A 20,784-nucleotide genomic window follows, 5' to 3' on the forward strand; every position below is an offset into this window, starting at 1 on the left:
AGAAGTATGCAACTGACATTTATTTTAAAACTGTCATTATGTAGAGCAAGTAGGCCTAAACGGTAACATCTCAGTCCATCCATATGACATTAAGCAAATACAAGTAGATGCATACACAGTGTAGGTATGTCTGTTTAGGGCACTTCAGTGTAATACACATGATTGTCCCAGAAATTAAGACTGTTTAAAAGGAAAAACTTTATATCTAGCAGCAGATTCTTCTCCTATTTGCAAAATAAAAGCAAGCCATACAGGCCTTATACTTGAAGGTACAAGTGGAAGAGTAACCCTTCCACCAGTAATAGCACCATAAGTTTTCATATACAAGATCTACTAAGCACACTTATTCAAGGGCTGTTAAAGCCTGTGCTTTAGGGATGCATAATCCATTGAAAAGCACAACTGCAATCTTTGCCTTAAACTTACATTGCTATTCTTTGGTTTTAATGATACGTGTATAGAGCTATAAACACTCCAATGCACTCTAGAGTTGGTTTAGCCTCACTCAATACTTAAAATGTTCATTCATGAGTCTGGAGAACAGTTTCCAGTCAGAATTATGACCTCTTAAACGTTTGCACCTGCCCATATTATAACTGCTAGAACAGTACAGATTATAAGTTAAGCACTGCACTCATTGTTCTAAACTCAAGTGCTAACCCTCTTCAAAGTAGTAAAATCCAAATGTTCATGTCTGAATTGTCTTCCCTCTGAAGAAAAACCCCACAAGCAGTTATGAAAATTATGCCTATAATGGTTATATACACCAGAGTATAGTATTCAACCATTTTGTTTGCCTTGGAAAGCAAGCTATGCTGTTTCTATTGCATTGTGATCCCAGCCACAGATAAATCAGACTTCGAGATCTTAAAAAACCATTTAAGTATATTTCTAGTACAACAAGCCTACTCCATTAAAAAACACACAAAACCATAGGAAAGTAAATCCAGGTCACTGAAAGAAAACATATTCAGAAACAATTGATATGTCTTTTAAGCTCCTTAAAGAGCTATCAGTTCTCCCTGACAGTGATTGCAGCAGTTGAAAGTGACGTTTTCATATCTAGTGTATGGGTGAAACCGCCCAATATTCTTCTTTGGGGAAAGAAAGGAAGAGGATGAAGGCTCAGAAAAAGAAAGTTCTGATGATGCTTCTGTACAGGTGCCAGGATCCAGCATTCTTAGTACCTGGAAGAAAATAGTACATTTTGTATGAACAACTTGCTGAATGCCTATTGTGTAAGATGGGTTTGCAGACAGCAACATTAGATGGCAAAGGTGTCTTATTTCTGGCAGCACACTGGGTTTGGGAAGAAGAGGTACTGTAGTTCTAGAGTGCACTTCAGACAGCAGAACTGATCCAGCCTTAACCTGTCTAAAGCTGCTTCTGCATGGAGAAGAGAGGAGGCTTGTGTGCTGCCAATTTACTTTTTTCCAAATGCTCCTCAAAAAAACTATGTGAGGGTATTTTTTGCATTATCAAAACAGAAGAAGTAGAAGGGAGAAAGTAGATTGTCCTAGATCTGAGGTTTACTTGAGCTGTGATAAAGTCAACAGTTTGAAACAAGGTAAAGCAATACACGTTTAAAAAATTGTTACAAGAGCACAGATATGGATGTTCTGCTCTCAGAGTGCTAGCCAAGAAGAGAAAGGAGGTTATTTTTTTTTTAAACACTTCTGACGCTGGGCTGAGGAACATGCTGAACACTTTCCCATTTACTGTCTCTTCAGGACCAGGGCAACTGTCCTGTCTCTTAATAAATGTGTAGCCCTAGTAAGCAGATATTTCATATACTGAAATATACTTTTTTGCATTCAGATGAAGTGCTGACGAGCCCAACATCTGGCCAACAGCTAACCTTTCACTAGTTATGTTCCAATAAAAAAAGGCTGTGTTTCTGGAGCTTGAAGCAACATCTTTCTACTGCTCATAGGAACTGGAAAGTGGTTGTAGCATAGTTTACCATTTCAGCCATTTTCTCAGCAGGAGTATTGCAGAGTTCTGTAGCTGAAGAACCCTTCTTTGGACTGTTAGTGCTATCAGTGTTTCCAAGAAGGTGTGAAGTCACTGCTCTAGCCAATTTAAGATTAACAGCAGCTAGCTCTGCTGTGCTGCAAGGCTGTGCACTTGGATAGTACGTCTGCTGTCTCCCCCACTGCAGAGAAACCAGCAACTCCTCCATCAACCTGTATTGGGAGAAGGGGAAAAAAAATCCTGATTAGCATTCTAAGAAGCTTTACTGGGTTACAGGGGTAGCCAGTACCCAAGAGCAGATATCACAGGCTATCTTACTGATGCAGAAGAGGCATTGTGTGGGTTTCTGGCCAAGATTTTGGACTGGAAACCTTGAGAGAATGAGGCTTCCAATAAGAGCAGTGGAAGCTCCATATGTCGTGAGTGAGGCTCAGTGTCCCATGCTAACCTTGGATATTCCCAAAGTGATCAACTTAAAGTAGTGACAATCTCTCCCTTTGCATGCAAGGCTACAGGTCCATATCATATAAATAGGACAAGACCATTCCCATTCCTGATTGATCAGGGCAGGTAAGTTATCCCTTTTCAATCCTTGTCTATATGCAGTAAGATTTTCATATTTTGGGCAACTCTGATGACTAAATAAACAAGGATACATGCTAGGAAAAGTTAGTTTATTGTGTGATCATATAATTAACCAGATAATATGGCAGAATCAGCTAGTTTACAGAATTAAAAAAAATCATCCCTCAGGAATAACCATGTTAGTTTTTAAGATGCCCAAGATTCCATTTCGGTTGGAACAGATTTATTGTGGCATGAATTTTTGTGGACTAGATCTTGCTTCAGATGCATGAAGAGTTATCCTCAAGTGCCATATATATATATATTCATGAACACAAAACACTACATGCACCTGATGAAGCAGTCTCTAATTAACAAAATATTATGCCACAATAAGTTTCTAAAGGTCACACAAGGCAGTTTTTGCTTTTAAAAATTATGAACTACTTAAGAATTCCCAAGGTAGGATTTGGGGCACAAATTGTCAAGTTAACACATTGGAAACGACACACCAGTGTTCGTACTTGTGTGTAGCTATCATTTCTTGGCAGAACTGGTCACGTTCATTTAACAGGTCCTGAATTGCACTTTGTGCATCTCTGGTTTGACGCTGGAGAATCGCTCTGGAGTTAGTCAACTCGTCAGTCATTACCCTGTAGAAAAAAGGAATTCTAGATATGTCTGACAAAGTAGACAAATCTGTTTAAAATTCTAGTTTGCACAATTTTAAATATATTGCTGATCAATAGACACAATGTTTATAGCATGCATCCTGAACATATATACTGTTCATTGAATACCAATGGAAAATATTGAATATTTTACATCCCAAAACAAACCACAGCCTTAAGTACTTTGTGTATCATTAGGACATCCTTGCTCTACTTTCCCTCCCTATTCAGGGTGGCATACATGGAATTCCATTTCACACTCAACTACCAACCAGTACGGTAAGCTATGTGAAGAAATTAAAATCTTGGGCCAGTCACTCAGTGACCTTAATGGGAATTTGTCAGTATTACTCTAGTCGGACACACTATCCAATACAATAGATTTGCTTTCCTGCTGTGAAAGTGCTACTAAAACTAGTAGGGCTATCTTCTAAGCAGTTACTACAATTGAGCAAGATGCAAAAATAGTAAAGTCATCTTCTTCAGGAGCTCTAAACTGCTTTTTACATGTGGATCTGTGATATAGGTACTGATCAAGCACTGAAAAACCCTTGTTTGCATGTGTCTCTGGAAGTCAGTTTGCATCTATGTTGGCAAAACAAGCTACATGGAACAGGCTGCCAAGAAGAGAAGTGTCCCTGTTACTGATTCCTGATTGTTGATTAAAAACTCCCATCATCCCCATCTGCAATAGCCTTTGGTTGGGGATTATGGGAATTAGAGCCAAAATCTGGGAACACTGGTCCACACGGTAAGCAAGTCTGATTTATGAAAGAAAGTCCCTGGCTCAACTGCTGGAGGCCACACTCGAGACAGGAGCAGCAGCCCTCAGCAAGTCTATCTTCTTGGCTAACCTGTCTTCTATCCTACTAGAGGCATCGCTAGCTAGTGTCAAATTACCTACGAGATCTAGGTTGTCATGAGTAAGAATGTAAAGTTCAGACCAGCTCCTACCACCCCCAAACTTTTTTGCTCTGAGCACCTAGGGTCCTCACTGAACTCACTGATTCCAAGTAACAGCCTTCCTTTATTCCCCAAAGAGTAAGCCCCCTGAAAGCTTGAGGGCAGATTTGTGCCAAGACTCTTTCCACAGGGCTCAGATTAAATACTACTATTCTAGGAATAGGAGGCAGTGGCCATTTCATGGACTGTCTGTTCTCCAGTCCTTGCTCAAAACAAAGGCAAACAGGGAATTTGAATACAAGATAATTAAGAAAAACTGGTTACTTTAATCAAGTGTGTGGTAGAAACAAAGCTTCACAAATGTAGTAGATTGGGATACGCTCACAAGTGATTCACATCAATGCGAAAGGAAGTAAAGACCAACACCACTGGAGACTGAGAGAACAGTAATCACCATGATACACTGCTTAGAAATTGTACTACAGTGGTCCCTCGACTTACGAACTACTCGACATCCGAAATTTTTGACTTACGAACGGAAAAAAAGTGCCGCACGCTTACGAATTTTTCGACATCCGAATGGCACTGGGGTGGGGGGTTCCACTTAAAAAGGGGGGGCTTTACTCACCCCTTCCATGAAAGTAAGGCACTGTACTGTACTGTATTCCTTGTAGTAATCGGGCGGCAGGGTGCCGCCCGCTTCAATCTCCCTCGGCGCGGGCTCCCGCTTCTCGTGGCCATAATCGGGGCAGCAGGATCACTCCCAGTCCCTGCCGCCCCCTTCAAGCTCAGTCCCCCACGGCTGGCGGCCGCCCCCTGAAGCTCCCCAGAGGTCCCCCGCCGCTCCCTTGTTTCCAAATCTAGCCCCATTTAAGAGGACGGCAGGAGAACTCCCTGCCGTCCCCTTCCCCCTTGCCGGCTGGGCTGCAACTGGCTTCTAGGAAGCCTTTCGCGCGCCTGCGCAAAAGGCTTCCTAGAAGCCAGTTGCAGCCCAGCCGGCAAGGCAAGCGGACAGCAGGGAGTTCTCCCGCCGCCCGCTCGCTAAAGTTCCCTAAAAGTTAAGGAACTTTAGTGAGCGGGCGGCGGGAGAACTCCCTGCCGTCTGCTTGCCTTGCCGGCTGGGCTGCAACTGGCTTCTAGGAAGCCTTTTGCACAGGCGCGCGAAAGGCTTCCTAGAAGCCAGTTGCAGCCCAGCCGGCAAGGGGGAAGGGGACGGCAGGGAGTTCTCCTGCCGTCCTCTTAAATGGGGCTAGATTTGGAAACAAGGGAGAGGCGGGGGACCTCTGGGGAGCTTCAGGGGGCGGCCGCCAGCCGTGGGGGACTGAGTTTGAAGGGGGCGGCAGGGACTGGGAGCGATCCTGCTGCCCCGATTATGGCCACGAGAAGCGGGAGCCCGCGGCGAGGGAGATTGAAGCGGGCGGCACCCTGCCACCCGATTACTACAAGGAATACAGTACAGTGCCTTACTTTCATGGAAGGGGTGAGTAAAGCCCCCCCCCCTTTCGCTCCGGAACGAATTAATCCGTTTCCAACGCATTCCTATGGGAAACCGCTTTTCGACTTACGAGTATGCATTCGGAACGGATTAAGTTCGTAAGTCGAGGGACCACTGTACTCAGTTGCCCTGCCTTTGGGAAGATATTAGAACAAGAGATCTCTGTATCAATGGCCACTTAGACTTTATGCAGATGTACAACTCTCATTTGTCAGGATATTGTTTTAAAGAAGTGTAGCAAGGCACACTAACATACCTGCTTGCTAGGAATTTGCTCCGCCAAACATCACATTGTATGGACATCCGTTCTAACTGTTCAGAAAGCTGAGACACATTCCGCCCCAAGGCCTCATTTTCAAGGATTAGCTGATTTTTTTCACGTGCCATGCGTTCAAAATGGTATTGCAGGTCATCCCCAACAGAAGCAACAAGTAACTTCTTTAACTCCCGATTAACCTAAGAATTGTTTAAGCATTTGTCACACCATCAACAAGGAATATGATCAGTCTGTCCCAGATTTATTGCACTTATCCAGTATCAAATAAGATGCATGGAGCCTGTTCACCCGCCACCTCCATTCAAAGTATTTCCAAGACACGGAGAACAGAGCAGATAGCTGTGAATTTTGAAATACAGTGCCCAGCCATCAACACACACTAATATGCCTAAGGTATTTGATATTACTATAATGTGACTGCATACATTAATTCACATAGGCTGGGTTTACCAGAAAACTATACACCACCAGTGTTTAGAATTGCACATAACATGACTGATAGTTTGTAGTTTCAACATGCTGAAAGCAATATGCTCAGATGTTCCCACTCTTCATGAAGCACATCCAAAACATAATTAAGTGAGCATATTGATGTCTCCCATGTCTATGCCTCCAGTAAGCAGTACAATTTTTAAAAGGTAAGGTGTCTGCCTAGCATCATAGGCCAAATTTATTCATTCATTATTATTTATTTATTTACATTTATATCCCACTCTTCCTCCAAGGAGCCCAGAGCGGTGTACTACATACTTGAGTTTCTCCTCACAACAACTCTGTGAAGTAGGTTAGGCTGAGAGAGAAGTCACTGGCCCAGTCACCCAACTAGTATCATGGCTGAATGGGGATTTGAACTCGGCTCTCCCCAGTCCTAGTCCAGAACTCTAACCACTATACAACACTGGCTCTTTCCAAAGCCATGTAGAATAATCTTGGTGCATAAATGCATATGATTCTTGAGCATTTGCCCCATGGGACAATGCATAGCTGGCATGCATTTGTTTTTAATGGGGCGGGGGAGTAGAGGAAACAATCCCCCCCCCCAAAGGCTCTTAACTTTAAAACTAACCATAGGATATCCTAATCACATCTCTGTGTTGCATCTTGTTTGGCCCCACATGTGAAGAGAGATGTCAGGAACACTTCATACATTCACGAAAGAGTCTGTCGTCTTGAAATGCTGTATAACTCTTTTGCATAGAAATTTGTATTTTAGAGTTATGTTATTGCTTTATTTGTTCCTTTAAAAACTACTCTGGAAATGTGATTGGAGGGCAATATAAAAACATTTAAAGAAACAGATGGAGTAGGCAGACCGCACTGACAGCTATAATGGGAAGCCCTTCATCTCTACTCTCACTCAGAGGAACAAAGAACAAATCTTACTAACTGGGCAAGACAAAGGTAGTAATCCAATAACATTTACTAGACTTTCACTGTGTCACATGCTATATGCATAATTCATCACCACCACTCAAAACTAGTGCAACAGAAATTGGTCTATTCAAAGCCATTGTCTCATCTGCTTTATCATTCATTCCCTATGAGTAGCATGGCCACAGCCAACCCAGCAAGAGGACCACAAGCACAACTGGCTAAAGCCCTTACCTGCACAAGAGCTCCATGCAGCCGGTCATGTTTAGAAAATTCTTACCCAGCACACTAACCCATATGAATACAGAGCCTGTTCATTCAATGCTGGCATACAATGCTGGCTGCAGATCTAAAGAGCGTGAGGGTAAAGTAAGTTTAAACAAAAGGCTAGGTGCCTAGTGCTCCTACACAAGTATAAACTTTAGCCAACATCACATACTGATTAACTCTTCATTTACATTCAAATTCCTAAAGTTTCCTGGCACACTATAACTCAGTGTCTCGAGGGCAGATGAAACTATTCCCCATCAATTAGTCAATTCAGCACATGGTTCTTAAGAGATGCAGTTGATCTCCTATTCTGTCATAGGAGACAGCTTTTGTAATTGCTACAATATTCTGAAAAGAAAAAAAAAAAGACACCCACCCCTGTATGCCCAGAAAGAAACTAAGAAAAGCTTCCCCCTGGATAAATGTTGATAACTTATATTGCAGTTGTTTGCTGAATCCATGGGATATGGTGATTACAGAGAGAAAAATGTGTAATTAATCATATCCACTTCTTGGTCCCCTACCTCTGTCTGTACATGGAGCTGGTTGGAAAGGCCTTCCTTATCCTGTAGCAGCCTTCTTTCAGAGTTCTTGAGCTTTCCTATTTCACTTTTTAGCTCCAATAGCTCTTTCTTTGTATCCGAAATACCATCTGAAAGTGTGAGCGTCTCTCTTTGGTGTCCTACAGACTTGGATGCCTTTCCATTTTTGGTAGGAATTGCATGGTTTATGGCAGCTTTGGGAACCAGTATTCGTACAGCTTCAATCTCGACTGCCTTATCTCTATGTATCTTCCCTAGCTGAAGAACTCCAGGACTTAATGAGGGAAGTACTTTCTTGTGCGGGCTGTGATGGGTATGACTGGTTGAGGTGTGGATTACTTCAACAGATTTAGGTGGATGCTCTGTTTCCATGCCATCTCCAGGTCCACGGATAGGTGAGGTGGCACAGCCTGCTGAAGATTAGAGACAAAGTGTATGCACAAACAGTCATTCACACATTATGTTCAATGCATACACACAAGGGTTAGGAAATGTTGGCTCTGTTCACCAGGACTCTACAAGCATAAGAATTTTACTCCTGATAGAAGGATTATTGAGGGCTCGCCATTATGACATGCAGATACGTGAAGCATTCCATATATCTAGAAGCTTAGGGAAGATGGCTTTGTGGTAGCAAGCATGAATTGTCCCCTTTGCTAAGCAGGTATGAGCCTGGCTGTATTTGAATGGGAGATGTGAATACTGTAAGATATTCCCCTCAGGGGATGGGGCTGCTCTGGGAAGAGCATGTTTGCATGCAGAAGGTTTCAAGTTCCCTCCCCGGCATCTCCAAGATAGGGCTTAGAGACTCCTGCCTGCAGCCCTGGAGAAGCCACTGGCAGTCTGTATAGACAATTCGGAACTATAGACCAATGGTCTGACTTGTTATAAGGCAGCTTCCTATATTTCTATGATCTGGTGGATATAGTGAAATTAGTACCAACATAGCATATATTTGGAAGCAATGTCACTGAAGGCCTTGGTTTGGCTGAAACGTGCCTGGTGATCAATCAAGACAGCAGTTATTTCAACTTCTGGACTTCAGAACTTACAATAGGAATGCACCATTGGATTTTTTTTAATGGAATATCATGATACCAGGATATCAGATCATGTCCTAGGCATGGACTATTGGTGGAAATGTGGAGTACAGTGGTCCCTCTACTTACGAAATTAATCCGTTCTGAATGCACATTTGTAAGTCGAAAAGTTCATAAGTCGAAAAGCGGTTTCCCATAGGAATGCATTGGGAACGGATTAATGCGTTCCGGAGCCTAGAAAAAAGACCCAGACCTCCAGTAAGGCTTGCAAACTGCACAGGAACATTTCTTTTCAAGAATAAACAGGCAGTAAACAGGCAGGCAAGTCAAGGAAACCGCATGTAAAATTCGTAAGTCAAGGAAACCGCATGTAAAATTCGTAAGTCAAGGAAACCCCATCTAAAAATTTGTAAGTCGAAAAAACCGCATCTAAAACCGGATCTAAAACTGCCGTTTGTAACTCGAAAAATACTTATGTCGAGTAGTTTGTAAGTCGAGGGACCACTGTACATGTATTTCCACTTTTTCCTTTGTGGTGATACTGGTTTTATGATTGAATCAACAATTTTTTGTACACTTTATTATATTACGAGTATGTTATATTTTTATTTATTTTTCAAGTTTGCAGACCACCCCAAACTTCCACCTCTGGGCAATTAACAATATAGAACAGATTAAAGATGAAAACCTTAAAACAATTTAAAACCATAGTCCAGTAAACTTAGAGACTTTTAAAAAGTTGTGAGATAGGGAGACTCTTATTTCAGCAGGGAGCGCATTCCAGAATCTCAGGGCAGCAACAGAAAAGGCTCATCCCTGCATAGCCACCAGCCGAGCCAGTGGCAACTGCAGACAACCTTCTCCAGATTATCCCAGTGGGTGGTGGGGTTCACGGCAGAGATAATGTTGTCTTAAATACTCAGGGCTCAAGCTGTTTAGGTCTTATAGGTTATAACTAGCACCTTGTATTTTGCCCAGAAACTTAATGGAAGCCAGTGTAGCCCTTTTGATATAGGGGTAATATGGACTCTCCAAGATGATGCAGTGCCTCCACCCCCAACTCCCTCAGACGCTCCAGAAGGATACTATGATCGATCGTATCAAAAGCCATCGAGAGATCCAAAAGGACCAACGGAGTCACACTCCCTCTATCAATTTCTAATTGGAGATCATCCATCAGGCCGACCAAGGCAGTCTCCACCCCATAGCCTGCCTGAGAGCCAGTTTAAAATGGGTCTATGTTGTAATCTGTCAGATTCTAGTAGTCTTTCTCCACTTACACTCCAGTTGTTTGCCTTTCCACATCTGTATTGCAAGGGACCAGTTCTGAAGCAGGCCGGAGAAGACACTTAGGAGCAATCATCTACTGCCCTGGTGAGTTTGCTGTTCCAATTCTCCACTAGGGTATCAACAGGATCACTGGCAAAGCCAGTCCAACCTTAACAAGATGGTGGTCCATCTGGGATGGGGAAATCTCAGGAGCCCCCACCCATGGACCACCACCCTTATCAGGGTAAATGATCAGATCAAGTGTGTGACCAGCAACATGTGTTGGTCCTGAGACTGCTTGGGATAGGCCCATAGTGGTCATAGCCACTATGAACTCCTGAGCCTCCCTGGACAAATTGGTCCCGAAGTGAATACTGAAGTTACCCACCACCACAAAACTGGGGCACTCCAACACCAAGCCTGTGACCAAGTCCATCAGCTCAGTTAGTGACTCTCTTGGGCAGCAGGGTGATTTGTACACCAACAGAAGTCTCAGTTTATACCTAGTCCCCAAACTAAGTACACACATTCAATATGGTCAGACACTTTGAAAGGGATCCTGGTAAGGGAGCTGTCCTTATAGATCAGAGCCACTCCACCTCCCTGCCTATGTCCACTCACTTGCTTCTCAACAGAGTACCCTGGAGGGAGAAGCTGGGATCAGAATGAGACACCAACCTCCCCCAAACAAGTTTCTATGTACATACCAGGGCAGCCCCTTCATCCATAATGAGATCATGGGTGATTTCTGATTTGGGATCTTTTGTGTTTTGTTTTGGCTGTTCACCAGCCAGACATTCTTTTTAACTCATTGAGCTATGTTGGTACATTACTTGTCAGGATTTGTTTCACTCATCAGGTATCATTTTTCACTTGTCACAGATAAGTAAATTGGTGCATTTCTTGAGCCCTGCACATGCAGTAGCACACTTCCTATCTGTACCCTGCATTGGTGGCGGGGTGGGGGGCTATAGTCATGTTCACTTTTATGAACAAGTACAGTTATTCATACAAGTGTACATGTGTAAGACACCTATATGCACGCACAATGCGATATTCAAGTAGGGCTACTTTTGCCCTATTTCATTTTATACTGGGTTATATGTGCACGAGCGCAACAACACTTGCACAAGTAATCTTCCCTGCTCCCTCCTCCTCACTGCAGATCCCCGAGGAAACATTAAACCAGGACTGATCAACTTCAGCCCTCCTGAAGATGTTGGCCTTCAGCTCCCATAATGCCTGGCTATTGGCCACTGTGGCTGGCAATTATGGGAGCTGTAGTCCAAAAACAGCTGGCGGGGCCGAAGTTGAGCAGGCCTGCATTAAATACACACTTTTGTGCATCCAACAGCACCTGAAACATGTAGTCAATTTAGCTTCCATTTATAACATACAGAATAACCAAGGTTCTCCCCACTCATCCCCTCCACTTCCTCTTGGTCTATGAGACACTCAATATACCCTGTAAGGAATCAAAGCCCAGCCCACCTGAGAGGAGACTACTGCTTAGTCATGCCTCCCTGGGCCTCATGGCTGACTGGGTTCAAAATTAATTAAAATCTCCAGTAGATTGTATCGCTGCCACCAACCTCTCCTTAGTTAGCAGAGTTTTCTCTGACTGCAAGAGAGTGATAAAAATTCCTGTCTCCTCTACTTTGCTAGCAGGCAAATATAAAAAAATGAGGTTCCACTTATATATGTTTAAGTGGGAAAATAGCAGGCTTTGTGGTCCTTTTGGGGGCTGTGTGAACTAGAGTCTTCCCCACGCCCCCTCCCAGAGTCAGTCAAACACTGAGTGGGCTTGTAAAAACAAAGAAACCAATTTATTATTTTACCAAAAAATAGGAAAGTTCAGGTTTTCAAGCGTAGCTGCTTGCAGATAAGATTTAACTTTTTAGTGGTTACAATAGATTTCCAAGACACCCAGATGTTCTCAGGTGGTACTTAACGTAATTCCTTACTAGGCTGATGTTGAAGATAGGTAGTTACAAAAACAGATAATTGGGTATACAAAGATACACACACAAAATAAAATAACTTCTAACGCAAGTCTTACTAAAACACTTTCTCTTAACCGTTCGAAGCCATAAGCCTTGGCTTCCTTCTCTTGGACTTCACCATGACCTAGCTGAGTCCAGTCCTGAAACCCCTGACGCCCAGGGACTTGCAAAAACTCACCATGAGAGAACTTCGCAAGATTCCATTGCTCCTTTCTTCCCAGGAGACACTTCAAGATCCTTTAGTCCCACCCAACTTGTTAACTGATTGGGTCATGACCCAGGAGTCTTCAGTCTGTCAATCAGGGAAACCACTTGATGTAGTTGACCCTATAATGATTGACTGTCCACTACATAACCCTTGATCATAATTTATCATATCCTTTCCTTGTGAATGTCTGCAGGAAAGTCTAAATTAACTTTTTTGAAAAAAGGACTTACTGTTTTCTGCATTCTGAAGAGTTGTCATTGTTTTGCTGACAGAGCTGTACACAAGAGAAAAATTCATCAGAAATGTGTTACTTTCCCCCCTACTCCCAATGCTTTCCAATAGTATGAAGAATGAATGCATGATTTATTGTGCAATATCTCTCGAATCCGAAGGATGCAGATACATATCTGGATGTTCATCCCCATTCTCCTCATGGTGTCAACTCACCTGAATAAGCTATACTGATGTAGAGATGCATCACCACCAAGGCCACCAGTGTATTTTTATGACACTTTTCTAGAAGTCTATTCAAAGCTGTTTGTAACACTACTAAACACAATGGTTTGGATCCAGAGAGATATAACCGAGGGAAGCTTGCGGTAAGGGACTTTCCCATTTTATTTTTATTTATTTATTTTTACATTTATATTCCACTCTTCCTCCAAGGAGCCCAGAGCAGTGTACATAGTTAAGTTTGTCCTCACAACAACCCTGGTGAGGTAGGTTAGATTCCTTCTTTCCCGCTGCAAACTCCTATAACTCCCTGAAAATCCACTTCCAAGAGTTGGGAACAGGATGGCATATGGAGCAGAAGTACAGCCATCCCTTGACAACCATGGTTTTGAGTATATATGATTGGGAAATTGTGACAGGTCTTGCCAGCCATGACCCAAGTATCCACGTTTGGCAAGGGTTGGTTTTTTTTAAAAGTGATTTTGGAGGGGTTTCAGCGATTTTGGGGCATTCAGAGGTTTGATCTGCTCATTCCTCTTGGTGACCATTGCTGAACTTGCTGTCCCTTGCCTATTTAAAATGCCTTGAGCGATTGAGGGGAGGGGGGGTTCAAAGGATTTCCAGAGGTTCAATCTGCTCATTCTTCTTGGTGATATTACAGGATTTTTAAAAAAGCAATTTTTTGTAAAAAATAAAACCCCCACACACTTATTTTTAGGTCTTTTTACAGTCGTGGTTCCTCTAACCCCATTTCCCATAGACTTTAATGCCTCAGCAACTGTGAGGTTTTGCCAGAACAGAACCCTAGCGGTCAGAAGTCAAGAATTTGCCATCATGTAAAATGCCTCTGATTTCTGCAGATTCTACCCTCTGCCTTCACCCCCTGGATAGAGCTACTAGGATGGATTTTCTATCCAAGTCTTAGAAGTGATCAGTGAGAGTAGTCATAGTGCCTACTCTGAAGCAAGCTGTGGTATAACCCCTCCTGGGGAAAAAAAATCAAATCTTGATCAAAGCTAGGTAAAATACAACCACTAACACATTTCCCTAAAAAGGCAAGATAATGTTACAGGAGTATGGCTGGCACCTCAATTTTCAGGAAATGCTATAATCTGCTGCTTTACTTATAGATCAGTTTATTTTACTGTTGCTATTTGCATTTTATTGTATTGTTTTATCGGATGAGACTTAATTGTAAGCCATTTTTGCATGTTTAAAAATATAAAATTTAAAAATAAAGGTTACTTGGTTACTTACCTATATCACAGCATCAGCTCCAATCCAATCCAATCTCAGGATTTTGTGAGACAGAAAAGCTAGAAACACAGAAACTCATTGTGAAACTGGAAGATGACTAAGAGCCAAGTCTATGCATGCCTACTCAGATGTACATCCCAATGAATTTAATAGGACTTCATCCCTTACTAATCACAGAGCGAGAGAGGGAGGGAGGAAGCATAAATTCAACTTGATTTAGTAGAATGAGGAACAACAAAGTTCCTCATCAAAGACTCTTGAGAAAACTTAGCAGTCATGGGATAAGGCAACAGGTTCATGTATGGATTAGTAATTGGTTGAAGGACAGGAAACTGAGGGGACAGTAAATAAATAAATGGACAGTTCTCTAAATGTAGGGAAGTAAGAAGTGGGGCCTCCCAGGGACTGGTACTGGGACCAGTGCTCTTTTATTTGTTCATAAAGGATCTAGAAGTTTGGGTAAGCAGAGAGGCAGCCAAACGTGCAGATGACACCATACTATTTAAGTTAGTAAAATCCAAAACGGATTGTGAGGATCTCTGCAAACTGAGTGAGTGGGCAACAAAATGGCAAATGTGATTCAATGTTAAGTGTAAAGCAATGCAAATTGGGGCAAACACCTCCAACTTCACATATAGGCTTATGGGGTCTAACCGTCTGAGCTATCTGTGATGGACATGGAAAGAGATCTTGGGGCCGTGTTGAAAGTGTTGACTCAATGTGCTGCAACTGTGGAAAAAGGCCAATTCCATGCTTGGAATAATTAGGAAGGGGTTTGGAAATAAAACTGCTAATGTTAAAATACCCTTATACAAAACTATGGTGCAGCCACATTTGGAATACAGTGTTCAGTTTTGGTCACTATATCTTAAGACTTTGTAGAATGCAGAACAAGGTAACTAAGATGACCAGGGGCCTAGAGCACCTTCCTTACAAGGCAAGGCCACAAACCTGGAGCTTTTTAGTTTAGGAAAAAAGACAACCGAGGGGAGACATGACAGAAGTCTATAAAATCATACATGATGTGGAGAAAGTTGACTGAGAAATGTTTCTCCCTCTCACAAAAAAACTAGAACCAGGGGTCATCCCATGAAACCAACTGCCAAGAAGTTTAGGTCCGACAAAAGGAAGTACTTTTCCTACACAACATATAATCAACTCATGGAATTCTCAGCCACAAGATATGGTGACAGTCAACAAACTGGATGGCTTTAAGAGGGGTTTAGAGAAGTTCATGAAGGAGAAATCTATCAATGGCTACTAGTCTGGTGGCTATAGGCCACCTCCAGCCTCAGAGACAAGATCTCCCTAAATACCAGTTGCAGAGGAGTAACAGCAGGAGAGGGGGCATACGCTCAGGTTCTTGCCTGTGGGCTTCCCAGAAGCATCTGGTGAGCCACTGTGTGAAGCAGGATGCTGGACTAGATGGGCCTTGGGCCTGGTACAGTACGGCTGTTCTTATGTTCTTAGAATTCATCGCTAGTGTGACCAAATGTTTTCAAGTCAGGCTACTTCTGTTTGTTTTCAGGAATTCAGCCACCCCACAGCTTTACCAAGTCACAACAATTCATACTTCCAGCTTCAACCCATCACCACAAAACAGGTTGCTGGAGATATTGTTCTCTGGAGACTTGACAACCACTGACCAAAGTACTAGAAATTAGTCTGTGCATCAAGTAGTCAGAAATCACACTGCAAACAAGTAATCTGCACAGAGGAGCTCCTTCTGACCTATTATCGCTTGTTTACAAAGCGCCTTCCACGGACGTGGCACTTTACAAGGAATGAAAAGACAGCTCCTCACACCGAGGGGCTTACAGGCTAGTTGCTGACACAGAGCAACAAACAAACAGGGGGAAAATGCACTATACGGTTGCGTCAGTTAATGGGTTGTGACTGTATCGCAAATATTCTGCGAGCATACGTTATTATCGCTACACTACACACACGAGCCTTTTTACATTAAGCCCCCACCGAGTTACGTTATAGCAGCATAGGAAACTACCTTATACCGAGTCAGACTATTGCTCCATCTAGTTCAGTATTGCCTACACAGACTGGCAGCGGCTTCCCCAAGGTTGCAGGCAGGAGTCTCTCTCAGCCCTGTCTTGGAGATGCTGCTAGGGAGGGAACTTGGCGAACGCCTTCAACCTCCTACCGCTCTAAAGCTATTACCCGAAGCGCACCTGCCTAGGACGAAGTTCCACTAAAACCACTGAGATTTACTTTAGATTCTTCTAAACCTCCTTAAGATCGGACTAAGCGGTGCATAATGATTTACGAGTCCTACCTGCCACTCAAAAAGACGACGCCGACAACCCGATCCAGATTATGTTAATCTTCCGCAATTTCAATTGGATTTCTCTGTAATTAAGCGGGTTTTTTTGTTTCTGTTTTTTAAGGACAGAAACCAGATACTTCGTTGAAAGGCATCACAGCGACCCCCCTCCCATAAACCACCGCTGCGACTCGTACCACTCCTTTCCTACAAGCAACAGCTCTTCACTCACCCCAACTCTTAGCCTCTTCCCATCTCTTTCTTCCGCTTTCTCAGAGTAATTTCCGGTCTACCACTTATTTCTGTCTAATACTATAGTCATAACGTTACGCTTTCTCCAGCGTGTGTATAGCACTTCCGGTTTAAATTGGAACCGGTTCTCCCATAGAAAGAGAAAAAGACTAGAGCGACACACACCTTGAATTTACGGTAAGAATTGGAGGTCGCCTCTGGACATTGTTCTATGGGCAACATAAACTTAATTAAAATCATACTTTTCAGAACAAACATGACCATGTTTTCGGTTACTTTCTGTTTCTGGTTGGCGCGGGGCGCGGACACACCATTGCGTTCAATGGGTCGCTCTCATTTGCGCTCTGGGAGTTTTCAAAAAAAGTAAACACGGAAGTCCTTTATTTAGACCATGAGATGGGTTACTCTGGTGGTATTTTCTTCTCTTACCGCTCTCACTTCCGACGAAAAACATGATAGAGGTCTTTTCACCGTAGAAATGCCACGGCCTAGAGCGGCACTATACCGAGCCCTAGAGACTCGGAACCAACGGCCCCTTTTCTATTTCTACCGGAAGTCAGAGCTGTGTGTGTCACTTTCTCTTTTTTCAATCGTTGCACAGCGCCAGGCGGGAAGAGGAAAGGAGGCGTGGCTTTGGTTGCTTAGGAGCCGCTTGGTGGCGGCGTGGTTACTTGGGCCGTTCCTTTGTTTGGGGAAGCAACTGCTTAGCTGACGTAGTGCTCGTTGTTAGACAAGAAGAGGAGGAGGAGGCGGCTGTTACCATGGTGAGTACGGGGAGGGGGCGCAAAGGGGCGGGGGACGAGGCTGTCTCCAACCTCAAAGAGTGAAGAAGAGAAGACTCGCTCCTTGTCAGTTGCCGGCGGGAGGCTCCCAGCCCTATCAGAAGGGGAAGGTTTCTCCAGGGGTCTCCGATTGTCGTTTTATTCCGCCCCTGAAGGAGGAAGGGCCTCCTGCCTTGCTTGGACTCAAGCAGAAAAATAGCATCTGCCCTCTACGACCTCCTCTTTCTTCCCGCTGCCTCTCGTAATTTATTTAAGTGGCTTGCTGGTAGCTGGGAGTCGCTGTCCAGCTTATGCAATATGATACCCATCAGAGCTTGCGGAAAGTGACAACTAATTATCCAACAAAACTATACTAAAACACAAGTAGGATACAAATACAAGTTTCCTTTGATATGAAACTTGGTATGAGTCAACAGGCTCTTTTACTGGTATGAGTCAACTACTTACAAGAACAATAGTCTCCAGATGCTCAATATTACCTTTAATTAGTTCCCCACATAGTATAGTTTTATACTATATATAAAACTGGAATTATGCCACATGAATGGTGGAAATCGACGTTCGTATTGTTACCTAAGAAAAATAATGCCAAGGTCTGTCCCAAGTACAGGACCATAAGCCTCATGAGTCATGCATTAAAAATATTCCTGAAGATTATACACAGCAGAATTTACAAGAAGCAATAAGTGAGGCCCAGTTTGGGTTCAGAAATGGAATGGGAACAAGAGAGGCATTATTCAGAATGAACATTCTCATACAAAGATGTCTTGATATGAACATAGACATCTATATATGTTTCATAGTTTATGAAAAGGCCTAAGTGCGCCACGAATGACTCATGGAAATATTGAAGAGCAAAAACATTGATAACACGGGCATTCATATAGTAGGAAACCTATATTGGCATCAGAAGGCTGTAGTCTACATTGATGGAGAAATGACATTAGAGATCGACATGCAAAGAGGAGTGAGACAGGGATGTGTTCTGTCACCTGCAATATTCAACACGTATTCTGAAGCAATACATACCGAAGCATTGTTTGAACAACAAGATGGTATTATTATCAATGGCAAAGTGGTAAATAATATTTGTTATGCAGATGATGTCTTGCTAGCAGACAACACAACTGATCTGCAAATTCTTTTGGAATACATAAACGAAGTCAGTGTAGAATATGGGCTGAGAATGAATTTGAGAAAAACTAAGCACATGGTGATCAGCAAAGGACCGCCCATTGCAATAAACCTAACAATCAACAACACCCGAATTGAAAGAGTTTCACAATATACATAGGAAGCTGCCATATACTGAGTCAGACCATAGGTCCATCTCGCTCAGTATTGTCTACTCAGACTGGCAGCAGCTTCTCCAAGGTTGCAGGCAGGAATCTCAGCCCTGTCTTGGAGATGCCAGGGAAGGAACGTGGAGCCTAGATGCTCTTCCCAGAGTGGCTCCATCCCCTAAGAGGAATATCTTACAGCGCTCACACTTCTAGTCTCCCTTTCGTATGCAAACAGGGCGGATCCTGCTTAGCTTAAAGGGACAAGTCATGCTTGCTACCACAAGACCAGTTGCATGACTGAATAGCCTTCAGCAATCTTCCTGCCCTCACTTGTTTGTATCTCCAGGTCACTGGCAAAAGGCAAGTTTGGAAACATGCCTGAAGGTCAAAACACTTCTTGATTGAAAAAGGTGTTACAAACAGCTTCGACCTTCAAAGTGGTCAGCTGACAGACCTCAAGGCTATCTCCTGGGCAGGATGGCCTATTAGTGATAAGGATGCTTGAGTGCTTCAGCCAAAATGGGCCAAAATGCAACCATTTCCTACAGGGTAGAGAAGTTCTACCCTGAACAAAGAACTCCACATAGATATGCACTTGGCACACCTATTTCCAGGGAGGCAATCAGACACAAAACTGCTCATGATGATTAGCTTAACCCCGTTATTGACACCATTGTAATTTCTCTTTCTTCCTGTTCTACGGTCACTGCTGCCCCTATATCAAGCAAGCTGTGGCATCTGCTGTTGCTTCTTGACTCTCACGTCCCCTTTCATCTTTGCCCACTTCCCCTTTTCCACACCTACCCACACCACTTGCCGTGCCAACCCACCCCCTTTCTCAAGGATCACCAGATGAAACTGAGTGCAATGAATGCACACAAGGAGAGCTAAGTCACTCTCAGCTCAGCTCTCCCAATTCCATTCCACCTTTTTTCTCCAACCCTAAGCATCTCTTTGACTCTTTCCTATCCGCTGCGCCAGACAATATACTGAAATTGTAATCAAATTTACCTTTACTTTCTGTAACTTCATAACATAAGAACATAAGAACAGCCCTGCTGGATCAGGCCCAAGGCCCATCTAGTCCAGCATCCTGGGAATACTTGGGAACATGGCTAAATGAACACAATGACAGTACACAAGAAATAAACACCAGGGTTGAAATGTAATAGGGATTTTGGTGAAAATCTGCTCTGTAATAGGGATTTCGGTGAAAATTTGTATGGTGAGGTGTTACATCTATTCATCCTTGCTTTACGGAATGGAAGCTTGGACACTTAAAAAACAGAATATGAACAAACTAGAATCTTTCAAGCTCTGGAATGGATATATCAATGTATATTTGGAATATCATGGGTAGATAGAAATACCAATGAGGAAGTTTTGAGAAAAATGTCAAAAGAGAGCTAATTAACATAATTAAGAGAAGAAAACTTGGATATCTTGGCCATGTTATTAGAGGAGAAAAATACACCTTACTGCAGTCAATCATGAAGGGAAAGATTAGAGGAGGAAGAAGTGTCAGAAGATGAAGAACATCCTGGCTGAAAAATTTGCAGGCATGGTTTGGATGCATATCCGTACAACGTTTTAGAGCAGCGGCATCCAAAGTCTGAATAGCCTTAATGATAGCTAATCTCCGGTAGGAGATAGCACCTGAAGAAGAAAGTTTCCCATACACACTTTACACATGAGTAAACCAGTTCCCATATACAATCACTACGTTTCCCCCTCCGTTCTGCCATACTACAACCAGCTGAAAGAAAGGGCAAGCAGAGAGAGGAACAGCAGCACCGAAACAAACCAAAATGAAAAAAAGATGTTTACCACCTGAATAAAGAGAAGCAGCCAGAACCAAGAGTTTTCTAGCTGGAGGTTGCTGAACCTGGGGG

General features: G+C 43.0%; 2 protein-coding genes across 10 annotated transcripts in view; one reads left to right on the forward strand and one right to left on the reverse strand.

Moving 5' to 3' along the window:
- Positions 1–2: 2 nt before the first annotated feature.
- BLZF1 (basic leucine zipper nuclear factor 1) lies at positions 3–17,306 on the reverse strand. 5 transcript variants are annotated; one of them, XM_053310246.1, is made up of 8 exons: positions 17,257–17,306; positions 14,298–14,356; positions 12,818–12,861; positions 8,050–8,480; positions 5,864–6,063; positions 3,063–3,191; positions 1,964–2,186; positions 3–1,187 (listed from the first exon to the last, which is right to left on the reverse strand). In XM_053310246.1, the coding sequence occupies exons 3-8, from the start codon at positions 12,843–12,845 to the stop codon at positions 1,002–1,004; spliced, it is 1,197 nt and encodes a 398-aa protein (XP_053166221.1). In that variant the 5' UTR covers positions 12,846–12,861; positions 14,298–14,356; positions 17,257–17,306; the 3' UTR covers positions 3–1,001. The 5 variants fall into 5 exon arrangements, with proteins under 5 accessions (XP_053166221.1, XP_053166223.1, XP_053166219.1 ...); XM_053310248.1 differs by lacking the exon at positions 17,257–17,306 and adding an exon at positions 16,808–16,936 and having other exon boundaries at positions 8,050–8,477; XM_053310244.1 differs by lacking the exon at positions 17,257–17,306 and adding an exon at positions 16,808–16,935.
- Positions 17,307–17,335: 29 nt separating this feature from the next.
- Positions 17,336–20,784, forward strand: part of NME7 (NME/NM23 family member 7) — a 157,070-nt gene continuing 153,621 nt past the window's right edge. Inside the window, exon 1 of one of the 5 annotated variants that reach the window (XM_053310235.1) lies at positions 17,336–17,591. In XM_053310235.1, coding sequence (XP_053166210.1) covers positions 17,589–17,591 — 3 coding nt within the window. In that variant the 5' untranslated portion in view covers positions 17,336–17,588. The remainder of the gene's footprint in view (positions 17,592–20,784) is intronic. The other 4 variants (XM_053310236.1, XM_053310240.1, XM_053310243.1 and 1 more) reach the window with 4 other exon arrangements.

This window comes from Hemicordylus capensis, chromosome 3 (genome assembly GCF_027244095.1).
Source record: "Hemicordylus capensis ecotype Gifberg chromosome 3, rHemCap1.1.pri, whole genome shotgun sequence".
In the NCBI taxonomy this organism is placed as follows: Eukaryota; Metazoa; Chordata; class Lepidosauria; order Squamata; family Cordylidae; genus Hemicordylus; species Hemicordylus capensis.